The sequence below is a fragment of the Syngnathus leptorhynchus genome, chromosome 2, assembly GCF_054491065.1.
Source record: "Syngnathus leptorhynchus isolate UIUO chromosome 2, UIUO_Slep, whole genome shotgun sequence".
NCBI lineage: Eukaryota > Metazoa > Chordata > Actinopteri > Syngnathiformes > Syngnathidae > Syngnathus > Syngnathus leptorhynchus.
In genome coordinates, this window is record NC_141196.1 from 6,520,345 (window position 1) to 6,533,276 (window position 12,932).

General features: G+C 40.8%; 2 protein-coding genes across 3 annotated transcripts; both read right to left on the reverse strand.

Annotated features, from left to right (window-relative positions):
* Nucleotides 1-618: 618 nt before the first annotated feature.
* Nucleotides 619-4,007, reverse strand: slc25a5 (solute carrier family 25 member 5). Its single transcript, XM_085900786.1, has 4 exons — nucleotides 3,756-4,007; nucleotides 1,435-1,921; nucleotides 1,158-1,298; nucleotides 619-1,072 (listed from the first exon to the last, which is right to left on the reverse strand). Exons 1-4 carry the CDS (start codon nucleotides 3,864-3,866, stop codon nucleotides 915-917), a joined length of 897 nt encoding a protein of 298 aa, XP_085756912.1. The 5' UTR covers nucleotides 3,867-4,007; the 3' UTR covers nucleotides 619-914.
* A 699-nt stretch (nucleotides 4,008-4,706) lies between these two features.
* slc25a43 (solute carrier family 25 member 43) lies at nucleotides 4,707-11,225 on the reverse strand. 2 transcript variants are annotated; one of them, XM_085906416.1, is made up of 5 exons: nucleotides 10,801-11,110; nucleotides 9,443-9,684; nucleotides 9,057-9,229; nucleotides 7,090-7,224; nucleotides 4,707-6,184 (listed from the first exon to the last, which is right to left on the reverse strand). In XM_085906416.1, the coding sequence occupies exons 1-5, from the start codon at nucleotides 11,070-11,072 to the stop codon at nucleotides 5,939-5,941; spliced, it is 1,068 nt and encodes a 355-aa protein (XP_085762542.1). In that variant the 5' UTR covers nucleotides 11,073-11,110; the 3' UTR covers nucleotides 4,707-5,938. The 2 variants fall into 2 exon arrangements, with proteins under 2 accessions (XP_085762542.1, XP_085762541.1); XM_085906415.1 differs by having other exon boundaries at nucleotides 4,708-6,276; nucleotides 10,801-11,225.
* Nucleotides 11,226-12,932: the final 1,707 nt, after the last annotated feature.

Below are 12,932 nucleotides of genomic sequence, written 5' to 3' on the forward strand. Positions count from 1 at the left end.
CTACACCATTTTGCACTGAAATAAAACAAACTTAACAGAACCAACAGTGGAACCTTTATGGACACCAGGACAAGTAGGATATCTAGGATGAGATGTGTTAAAATAAAAATTAAAAGGTGAAAGTCGTCCGTTCCTTTGATGGAAGCTTGGCAGGAGATAGAAGTTCGTTTCAAACTTGTGAAATAATTCCCATTGCAACAAGTAATCCCGACCCTGCCACTCATGACTCTAAATCTGTCGGTGCAAATTCAGACTTTCTGGCAAACTGACAGGTGCTAAAGTGTCTTGGTTGTTACACAATCTGCCGGCTCAACCTTGACGGCTGATTTTGGGTCACCCCCAAATACAATCATAACGTGCCAAAGTAGTTACACACAGAGGGGTGTCCAAACATGGAGGAAGGGGAAGAAAGCAAAAAGTAGAGGATTTTTTTTTTGTTAGCAAATTTTAAAATCATAACACCCTTCCACTCTAACATAAAATACAAGCAATTGAATATTGTGTACAGACCTAAGCCTTTTTTGAGACTTTTTGCCCCTCTTCAATGGACATTAGACTACGGTATTAATAGAGATATTAATCATAAAATAAATATAATTTTCATATATGTCATAGGCTTTTAAAAAAAAACAACACTAGGTGGGATGTCCACTCAATAAGTTTACTTTATTTCTCTTTCTTCAAGCAAAGTTCCTGCATTAAGCGGACAACGACATCGAGGTGTGGACCAAAAAACAGCGCGACAAAAAAAAAAGACCATTGGCCAAGAGTGCATAGTTTTAAAAACCCCCCTCGCTAACCCACCCCCCTGCCACAACTAGTAGCCGAATACTAGTTGGTCCCTTATAAATATATTGCAGCATGTCAGTCCATCTTAATGTACAAGATATGCGAGAGTGGAGCTGGAAAAACAATCACAGCACTTTCTTGAGCTCGTCGTAGAGGACCAGCACGAAGGCGCCGCCCATGCCTCGCAGCACATTTGACAACGCCCCCTTGAAGAAAGCCTTACCGCCCTCATCACGGGCGATCTTCCTCCAGCAGTCGATGGTACCGCTGTACATGATGTCGGCTACAGAAAAGAAATATTACCGATCAAATCAATGTTCCCCATTGACATCAATACAACACAGCAAAATGATGTTTATTGGAATCACCTCCTTTGCGCCCAGACTGCATCATCATACGACGACGGACGGTGTCGAACGGGTAGGACACCAGACCGGCCACCGCCGTCACCGACTGAGCGATCATCCAGCTCACCATGATGTGAGTGTTCTTGGGGTCAGGGAGCATACCTGGCAAAGGCACATACACCAGGTTGAAAATGGCAAACAGAGAAGAAAGAGATGATGGAGGAAAAAAAAGACAGACAAAATAAATGAGATGTCGAGACAGACAGAAAAATAAAAAGAGAGACAGACGCAGCCTGACCCTTGGCGGTGTCGTAGACGCCAAAGTAGGCGGCCCTGTAGATGATGATCCCCTGAACGGACACGCTGAAGCCCTGGTAGAGACCCTTGATTCCGTCCAGCTTGGTGATCTTGACCAAGCAGTCCCCCAGGCCTTTGAACTCGCGCTCGCCCCCGGCCTTGCCCACGTCGGCGGCCAGACGCGTTCTGGCGAAGTCCAACGGGTAGACGAAGCACAGCGACGTGGCCCCCGCCGCGCCGCCTGACGCCAAGTTGCCGGCAAAGTACCTCCAGAACTGCTTGTGCTTGTCCACGCCGTCCAGAAAAACCTTCTTGTATTTGTCCTTGAAGGCAAAGTTGAGCGCCTGCGTGGGGAAGTAGCGGATGACGTTGGCCAGGTTGCCCCTCCAGAAGGACAGGAAGCCTTGCTCCTTGGGTATGCGGACAACGCAGTCCACGATGCCCTTGTATTGCTTGTCCACCGATATCTGCTTGCTGGCATGTTGGACCTGTGGGAGGAGCATTTGTGGTACTGAGAACAAAGTCATCAAATGACAATAACTCAAAAAAAAAAAAAAAGGTATTGTACACTGAGAATAGTAATTGCCCCCTTTTCCCAACCATTTTATACAAGTAAGGTAAACGTGTTGCCCTCTGCTATGAATGAGTGTGAAAGTTCTGAGGCGGCCAAGGGCACCTTCACGTTTCATGAGACTTATGCGTCTTTGGCCTAGAGAGCAAGTCGAATAGCAAGCGTTCAACTATTCACACCTCCCCCTACCACTGACGCCCCTCCCCTCAAACCTTGTGGTGACCTTCTTGCAAATCTTACTCCTAGTCAGTCTACAAAGTTTTTGAATGGTCTTGAGCATGAGAATATAATATGAGGATTTTTTTTTTTAGGTCCCTCTGAGACTTTCACACCCCTCAAGGCTTATTGACTTGTTACCGGAATCAAACAGTGAGTGTTGTGTTTCTTCCTTCCTCAATATAGTTCAAATATTCACTGCAATAAAACAATTTTTAAATTTTCACCACCTTGTTTATTTGTTTTTCATTTTAAGTTGTTCATTAAGTGAGAGGTATTTTTTAATTTAAAGTTTTTTTGTGGCTAGTTGTTTATTTTTTTTATGGCTAATATTTTTTTTTTTATTCCACAAATAATAACTATGCACAACCTCCCTGCTCTTTGGATTGGCCTTGTGTATGAATGGCGCCATACAAAGAAAGGTGTCCTGCCTTCTCTGTCAAAGACTAGTTTCATGTCACACCAACTGGGCACCGTGCTTCTTTTCTATGTTTGGTCAGACAGTAGCTGAGGCTGATCATGGAGTATTACATAACACGCAAATGCGGTTCACTGTGCCAATAGAGAACATCAAATGTGCCATCATGGTACAAGACACAATTTTACGTAATTGCTCGATTTGATATTTATTTATATCATACAATGAACCCTGCCTGTTTACTACAAATTGAGTGATTCATAAATTCAGCTATTCAGAAATTTAGTGATTCACTTTTTTCCCCTCTCATATTTAGAGTTATAATCACATTTGGCTGCTCTTTATGAAACCACAAGATGGTGCTAAATACCTGGCTAATGGGAAAGTAGTAATTGCTGTCAAAGATTAAGTCTCGACTGATGTAAGGGTTAGCCAAGTTTAGTTAGTTAAACTTAAAGAGCATCTTTGTGAAGGGCTATCAAAAGTTGACAAAGTATGTTTTAACTTTGTTATTGCTTCACAATTTGATGGGATTTTACGATATGTAAAATAGGTAAAAGAAGTATTTTAGTATTTGTAAATGAAATCATCTGTAATTTAAATTAAGGATTTGGGGTTTGTCTTACATGGGAAAAACAGGAAGAGGATTTTCTTCTGGACACTTTTGGAGAATCAAGATTCTTTCTATTGGTGGTGTAATTTAAGACAATTGTTTCACATTGTCTGCGAAATAACGTATTTAAACGTCAAAGCAAACAATAGCAGCCCTATAGTGGGATGAAAAATGTAAATGTTGTTTCTTCTCAGTACAATAAAAGCATCATTTAATTATTGAGAGAAAATATTTTGTATGCAGATTTCTTTCGATGATTTCCCCATAAAGTATATGTTTTTTTTAAATAAAAAAATAATAATTGTGCCTTCTTTCAACAAAGGTTAGAATACAGAAAACGAATATTTCCTGCGTCGCAGAGCTCTTGAACGCACCACGGCAGGTTAGCGTCAAGTGTCATAAACTTTTGCACGGAAGGGAAATGCTAAGGATTAAAGAGTGTTTGTTATTAAGAGTAGGCGCTGTATAAATGCAACTGAATTTAAATGGAGGAATGAAGTTGACCTGAAGCAGAAGTTTGACCCTTTCAATGGGGGCGACGGCCGTTTTGGAGATGGCGGCCGCGATACCCCCAGCCAAAAAGTCCTTGGCGAAAGAAATGGCTTGCTCACTCATCCTGTCAAAAACTCAAAAATAAAATAAAAACGAATAAATAAAATTTAAAAAGTCACCACCCCGCTGCTTCCCCTGATGTTGAAATGGCCAAAGTCCGAGTGGGGCAAGACGAATTTAAAGGGCAAGGGCAACACCCTTGGAGAGGGTGGACCGTTCTCAGCGGTCATTGGTGGAGAGCAGGGGAAAAGTGGGCGGGGACTCGTTTCGTACGGACATACGACGCACGTTTTGTAGTTACGAACAGCGACCATGGAGCACGTTAGATTTTAATATTGACCACTCAATATTGAAATTCTTAATATTCTATTAATCCAGCTCCACAAAAAGAAAGAACAATAGCACAAATTATAAACAAAACAAAAAAACCCCCAATCAAATAGAATTTAGAGAATAAACTCATCTAAAAGTAATGGGCAAGTTTTGATAATTCACAGGTGCAGAGTTCGATTCCAGCTATGGCCTTCTTGTGTAGAGTTTGATTGTGACAACTTAGTGTGCAAGAGTGTGTTTTGATTTGCAGACAAAATCAGATTATGTCGCAACAGCCACGGAACTAAGTCACAAAACGGGGACCCCTTTACTGTATTGTTTGAATTCAATAATAAACTTGCGGCCGGCCATGATTGTTTCAATGTCATGTCAGTGGTCAGAGAGGAGGAGCTGAAGGCCTCTGCTATGGTGCATAAAGGTCACGCCATCTGTTACATCCCTTTGGCTGTCACTCAGGAAAGTCTCTATGTTGAAGATGACATAATTGGATCAGCTGACTGCACACGCACATTTTACATGCGTCATTCACACAACTTTTTTAGAAGGTCAGATACCAAGGTAACTAACATTTTATAGAAAGTCAACCCGCCAACACTCCAAGCCTTTATGGAGCCTTGGGACATATTTTACATTGGAATATTTTTTATGACACACCACTAAAACAAATCCCCCGTAAGTATAGTAAACAGTAATTGCTTTTTTTTTTTTTTCCTTTCAAGATATCCTGTTACTTGCTGACAAACTATGTTAAAGTAGGTTGAGGAGCTTATCTGTTTTTTTGTTTATAAATAGACCTTCTGCCAATAGATGAATAAAGAAACAATATTTGTGGTCAATACATTTCTTATTTTCAGACTAATTATGTGAAACAGGATAATTTCTCACAGTGGTTTGGAATCACTGCTATAATAAACTTACATGGATTGTTTGTTTGATTCAAGCAGCATCGATTCAAAAAATGTCAGTCTTCATTTCAAAGCATTATTTATATCACACATTGCACAGAAGTTTCAAACATTCATCAAGCATCCATTTACAGCACTAAAGAGCATTTTAGGTTATTTTTGTGCTGTAATAACCTAAATAAATAACTATTAAGGCACGATATGACTAAAGTGGTCCTTTGCAGTAACCAAGACAAAATATGCATTGTGGAAGTGTGCTCAAATTAATTGGATCTTTAACTCTGATTTGTTTTGCAATTATTTGGAGTAGTTGTTTTTGTATTGGCTGTATTGGCCATGACTATATTTTTACCAGGTAAAGCACTTTGTGACTTTGACAAGCGCCTTCTTCCTTATAACACTGACAGCAAAAAGAGGTAGAAGGAATATGTAATGATGTCATCATTTGCAATTATTGCAGATGATGGTTTCTAAGACTGGGAACGCTTGTAATGAGATCCAACAAAATATTGCCTCTACAAATGCTTCATTTTCATTGACATTGCCAGAGAGTCATTTTCAATATAAATAATAAAAGTAAACCCAGTAAAACTAAAACACATAAAAAAAAAGGAGCATTATTGAGCAAATATCTAGAAGTTGTGTAAAAATACATCAGTGCTCATAAATACAGGAGGGTCCATTTGTGAGACATGTTTGTTATACTCCCTCAAAACCACAGACACTCGCATATTAATAAATTAATTCCTCTCTAAACACAGCAGTAATTTTTGTTTTGTAGATTATGGATTAACGTTTGTGCAAGCAGTTCATTACGTTTTTACAGGATATATACATGTGTGGGAGGGGTAAAAGTAAAAAGTAAATTAAAAAAAACAAAAAAAACAAATTGTTTTCTCAGGTTTTCATCACGGGCAGGTCCGAAACACTGCAAAGGCACATTTTAGTTTTGGATCTTGAGTGCAAGTGCAGGTGTATTTTCAAAGTATATTCCTCACTTTTCCTCCCCGTGGAGGCCTTCACCAGCGGTTTCCGATGGTGGACTGGCTTGCGGCTCCAAAGCTTCGATTCCTCAGGTAACGCTTCATTTCCTGCAGTTCGGCCGGCCTGAGGCTCTGGTCCACACCGGGCGCCGGCGTGTAGCTGAGCGGCGAAACGATATAGCCGTTGCGGTACAGGCAAACCTGCTTACACAGCTCAAAGCAGGCGAAAAGGAGGCCGAAGTAGGGGACAATCTGGAAGTTAGCAGAAACAGGACAGAACAAAAACTGAAATACCAGCCATAACTGACAAGAAAATTATCACCAATATAGATTGGGAAGGCGCTCCTATGAGGAAGGGACATGTTAAGAACAGGAGTAACAAATAGGTCAGTGAAAAATGGACAGGTGAGGACAGAAAAGTACAATGCAAGTATGTGATGAATAGCAAAATCAGGACATGACAGGATCACGTAACACAGGTAGGACAGAACTGGGTTGGTCGAGACACAGAAAGTACAATGCAAGATGTGAAGTGCAGAAAATAGGACACGACAAGACTGCACAGGACAGGACGATGAAAAATGGACAGGGCCAAACAAGGGGAGCACGGAACATGTTGAAATGAACAGAAAAATTGCTCACAAATGGGCAATTTTTGGTGAACAAAACACGTCACATCAATAAAAATCCAAAATGGTCATGTGTGTTTTTCGCTTGATAGCGACGATTTCTAAAAGCACGTGTAGCCACCTTGACATTTGCGGCTGAAATGAGAGAGCGGAGCACGCTGTTCCCGAGGTGGCCTTTGCCCACGTGACTCGTCATACTATTAATTACTCGCTCTGCATTGTTTCTCAGGGCGACGCTAGCGCTCTCACTTTCCTCGTCACCCTTTCACCTCCCTCATGGGACGCTCACGTGATCTCGATCTCATAAATGATGCTGTTTGACGAAGCGAGATTTGATTGACTTGTGATACGCTTAACACAAGTGATGACTTGATTTTTCTTTTTGCCACAATCATTTCAGACACGCTTGAAACTCAAATGAATTATGTCACTCTACCTTTATGGTATTAGCGGCAAGTCCATTCCAGAGTGAGAGGACGCCCTTATTTTTGACCACCTGAACAAAACAGTTGGTCACACCGCTGAAATGCACGTCAACTCCACCGAAATGCGGCAGTCGGGAACTCTGCGCCTGCAAAGAGAGCGACAGGTTTGTGCAGCAACATAACAATCTCCCTCCACAGCCCACTTGTCATCCCGATGAGGCCGAATACGACTTCCCGCTGGGGAAATATGGCCGTAATAATGTTTCAGAGGGTCACGGAGACACAGTCGATTCCAACGCTTCATTTACTTCCATTGCTCTGGAAAATCTCCAAACCGTTAACCCTCTTGAACCTGGGAAAGAGCTTTTTACAGCTTGGGAATGTATGATCTTACCTCCCCGTCTGAGGTCATTAACCGGATGAAAAAGAAGTTCATTTTCATTAAGAAGCAGGCAAATGAGACGGAACGTGCCGGCGTCGTAAACTGTCACACGGGATTCGGGGAACAAACGCTCAGAGAAGGCTTTTAAAAAGAGATTTATCAACATTCAATGTTTACAAGAAAAAGACCTGATAAATAAATACTGAAAATGCATTGAGACAAATTTACAATAACAGGTGAAAGGAGCTAAAGATTAGAAACTGGACGGTCAATAGTTTCCCTTGACTTAAATGTTATTTACGTACTTGTGCAAAATACAACTAAATAAAAATGTTTGCAAGATCGCCGTCTAAATGTCTCGAATAAAAAGTCTAGTGTTTGTCTTTTTTGCAATTATAGATAAATCCCGTAAACGGGCTTTTCAATAAAACCGAAGTTCTTTCTCTTTTTTTTCCAGCAACAATCTGTTCCACAATTGTCATGTAGCATCGTCAATAAAAATGTAAATAAAAGCTTAAATTTACACGCAAAAAAGGTCACGTGTTGCAACTTCAGTTTTTGCCTCACTTGTCGTCGTAAAACTAAGTTGTTTGACACCCTTTGTAAAGCACGTGTAGCGTTGGCAAAGTTGTGTGCATAAAAGTCGCACTGATAGCTGCCATCTATCTTTAAACGCTTCATCTAAAGCTTCTGCTGCAGACCCGCCACGCATTCCCATTCCCAGCTGCTGACGGCTACTAATAATAGTACACACGAAAACCGGATGTAGTATTTTGTCCCGGAGGCCGCCATTGATCCCTCATGCCCTTGCAAACAAGAGCGGCAAATCCCATCCATCCATGTCAAGAGGTGCCATATTGAACTTCCAGTTACCAGAATGCGAGTATAGCCGTGATAAATTTAACACACCTATTCCTCATTCATACTTGACCGAGAGTTTGCGAGGAGAGGGTAAATATGCTCATCGGGTCCCACTTCGATATTTTTAGTTTCGGCCTTTACTCATGTTTGTTGCCTGGATTTCAGACAATGACTGTGTGCTAACTTTTTTATGGGACAGTAAATTTACATTGATACACTACACATCTGGAGAAAAAAAGCGATTTAAACAGCGTTGACCCATGAAAATCTATAATAAACGTGTATACGCCGCCCTCTAGTGAATTTTAGGAGTTATTACAACAACTAAACTGAAGAATTGTATGTAGAATTGTATTTAATGTACTCCTAAACTATACTATTTAACATTTGGTAAGGTAACAGCAAAAAGAGAAATTAAGTTATAGCGCTACATATGTGAACTAAATATCAAATAAAAAAAAGATACACAACATAATTGTGCTATTTTATTGAATGAATTGAACCTCTTTATTCTGTCATTTGCACTGCAGTGGAGTTGAGCGAGAGAGGTTTCTCATATTTTGCTTAGCTTGTATGAAAAAGTGAGATATCTATGGCATCATCATCATGTGGTTCTTGAATTGTGAACGCATAATGTTTTAGTGGCTGAAAATGCACTTTTTCTTTTAATCTAGTACATCTGGATGGATGGATGGATGGAAAAATATTCTCATTGCTTTTGAGAGAGTGACTTACTTGCATCTTGCGTTTGACAGTCTCAAAAGGGTAAGAGAGCGTTTGTGCCACTCCTGCTGCTAGACAGCCATTGATGAAATCTTGCAGAGGCGAGAAACGGAAAGGAGGCTCCTGCCACACTTTGCCCACATTCGTGTACACCATGTAGCATCCCAAAGAGAAGGGAAAGGCGCCTAGAAACATACAAACACACGGCAATGGAAAACAGTTTTCAGTTTAAAACTTTTCAGTTAAGTTAGGTGTTATCTCGATCTGTGCCGCTACTTCCGAAACGTTATTGAGTCAAGTCACATATGGTACAACATAAAAGTCTTCTCGCTTTTTTCTTAAAGCCCCACAAGATACCAATTCCGAGCTGTAGATATTTATTCCTGGTGCCTGCATACCTAAGACAGTGAGGGAAAAGCCCCTGTAGAGTGCAAGCAGGCCTTCGGTGCTGTGGATCTTGGCCAGCGTGTGAACGATGCCGGTGTACGAAGGCTCCCGGCAGTTCTGGATGATCAGCCTGGTCTCGACTACTTCCAGGGGATACGTGGCGAGAGCCGCGGCCACGCCTGCCAGTCCACCTGCCACGATGGCCCTCGCCTGGGAGATGAAGCCCAGTTCGTCCATGTGAAGGTGGACTATTCTGGGCACAAATGGAATGTTACATACTGTACAACGATCACTTGTCGCAGATGTTATGAAGAAACTTGGGAACATTTTTTTTTTTCCAATTGTGTTTAAAAATAATGTCACCACAGAGTAAAACGGTAACTTATTTAAAGCGTGCAATACAGGGAAGTCAGGCTTTTGTTTTCCTGGTACACTATGTACATGAGGGGTGGTTATAGTTGCATTATCACGTGTCCAAGCTGATAAGTATGCTTTCCTGATAGATAGCAGCTACCACTACTATATTTGTATTGTATTATATTTGTATTATGTATAATTATATAAACATTTAGGTCAATGTTTATTCACCAGCCATGTGGTTAGCTATGAGTACATCACGTTACGTCCGAAAGTAACCTAGTATCACACCTTTGCCCAATTTTTAACCTCTCAGGCGACAGTACCGACATAGACTTCAATCAAACTTTTATGGTCAAATATTACTTTACTTTCAACACTAGTGATCGTAAATTAATTGTTGACAGTACCGTGTTGAATCTGTCGAATAGCACTATGGTCAAAAGTACCGCAGCAGTTCTTACGTTTAAAAGTACACGTTTTTATCAATACTAAGATCCAAATGTAGTTTAAACAGATAATGTCGACCAGATACCGCTTCGCGTTTGATCATATAGACAATTTGACTAATAAGATGTCGCTGAATGTTTAATTCGTCAAAAACTGCGCAAGTGTTCTTTAAACGGCAAAAGAATACCTGCAAGTCAAATTACAGGGTTAAACTTGTGGGTTAAATGAAACATCGACTGAGTAAATAAAGCCGTCTGATTGGCTGGAGGGAAAAAACAGGAGCTCAGAAAACAGGAAGTACACCGATAACATGTAAAAATAACTAGCAAAAAAACAAATACATTCTTAAATATCAGTCATATTATAGGTTATAATTTCCATCGATCGCCAATCTACTAGAAAAAATCTTACTGTTGGATTTATTTGCCATACAAACGGCACTTCCAACTTCTAGGCTCTCCAACAACTATAAATAAAGCATTCATAGTCCAACATTCCTCAAATTTGTGCAAACTGACTTAAAAATTGTCATTTATATGCCATTTAAAGTGTACGGACTTACTTTCTGTAGATTGCCAAATGGACTGCCGTGTAGGGGAACAAGCGAAGACAAGAGACGAGATTCCCCTTCCAAAAACCTTTGAGTCCCTCATTGTGGTAGATGAGGAGAAAAGTTTGTCCGAAACCTTCTTTACAATGAAATGTTCCCACCTGACTTTTAATCTTCACCACTTCCAATGGCGACGTGGCGCTTTTGCTGAATAAACCCGCAAAGCCAACGCACGAGAAGCTCTGCGAACTTGTCAATCTATTGTCCTTTTTAACCGTGGCCATAATTTGATAATAGGGCCTTAAAACTCGAATGTACAACTCGTTTTAGTTGACCCAACGCTTTGTTTACACGATGTAGACGACATCAGGTTATCTATCTGTGGAGCGGAACCCGCTGGCCAAGGCGGATCATCTCCTACAGTAGTGACGTCACTTATGACGGAACCCAGTGACATCAAGACTGGACACTAGAGGGCGCCATTTCAGAAGGCACACTGTAAATTCATTCATCCATCACAATACGTATCGCTAATTCTTTTATATATTTCAAATTGTAATGTTTGTATTTTGTTACTTAATAGTTTTTAGTTAAATTAGTTCAATAACTATAATAGTTGATAAATGTAATAACTATCAATTAAAATTAGAACTCATTTCAGTGTTGCTGTTTTAAGACCTATTATTAATGGTTTTTGATTACTATTATGTATATCTCTATACATCAAGGTCAATGAGAAAAAAATGAATTGATATTAACCGAATTTAATACATTTTTATCAATAAGCAATATACCGTACCGCCTTCACCAATGCCTATGGAACCCCCGCTAGATGTCAGTATTGTTCTGCTATGTGTCTGCCAGGTGTCTCCAAGGGGGGTGAATAGTTTTGCTTTATTTGCATTTTTATTACACACCTCAACTCTTAATAGTTGGAGGTTAAGAGTGAAAGTGTCACTCAAAGCACAATATGTAATGTTAATAAAGTTGTATTCATGGTAACAGTATGAGTTTAAATCTCTACATAAATTGCTCTAGATTCTTTCTGTGCCTTCAAATGAAATATTTGCAAAACTATTGATCTTGTTTGTGTTTATTTGTTTGTTTTCTCCGCACCAACACCCACTTTTGTCCGCACCACTTGGCCCCATCCACAAAAGCCTTGTAACAGGGCCTGCCGAGGAAATGAGAGGCGGGCCACCTCAGCAGGCCCTTTCGTTGCCCGCTGGGGGTGGATGCGTGTGATCCTGACTTCCAATACGGAAATCCCAATGAAACGGAGATCAGTGCGGTGGATGGCGAAGCAGCAAGTACAGGGTCCTACTCTGCACACGGCCAGAGCGCAGACCGACTCTTCATTATTAATACCAGCACTTCTTTGACTCCCTCTCTTGGCATCTTGGTGCCAAGGAACGGTGTTGAAGTGAGTTGCGTATCTTCATTTAGACTAAAGTTGTTATTTATCACCATCTTGTGGGATGTAACATTGGTCGAAATACAGGAAGAACCTCCTCTGTGCAGAATCAGCGGATAAAAAATAATTCTCTGAGAAAACGGTGTTATTTTTCTCACTCAATTTACAGGTTTTGGGAGGTGGCATTATTTATTCATAAATAGCAGCGGTATTAAGAGGTGGACAAAGTCAGGCAAGTTCTCATTAAGCATCTCCCGGCGCTGATTGAAATACTCGTTAAAGGCAAAGATAACTGTTGGGATTTCTTATCAATACAAATGAATGAAACAGGGAAGTGTGACAAGTTAACTGTCTATCTTGTCTGCGTGTCACGTTGCCCTTCCTATGCCCCTCGTCATTTGTATAGAATAGAGTTAGGCCGCAGCCTTCCTGTATGTATGCCCCGGCTCTTGAATGAGCACTTCCTCGGTGCGGGAGCAGGCCACGGGGTCTTTGTGTCTTCAGGGAGCGGCACGTCGCTATGGCCCACCAGGCATTGTCATTCTCCGCATGGCATGCGCAAGTCGACCCCCTTGATGTCTCACTTTGAAGTGCGCTAAGTGGAGGACACACTGGAAAGTTGCTTCACTATTTACTCCCTATCCTTAATATCCAGGTTCAGGTCCACAAACTCTTTGTACTCACTTGATTGTATTACTAGCATTTTTTTTTCAATTAATAGTTCTACTAT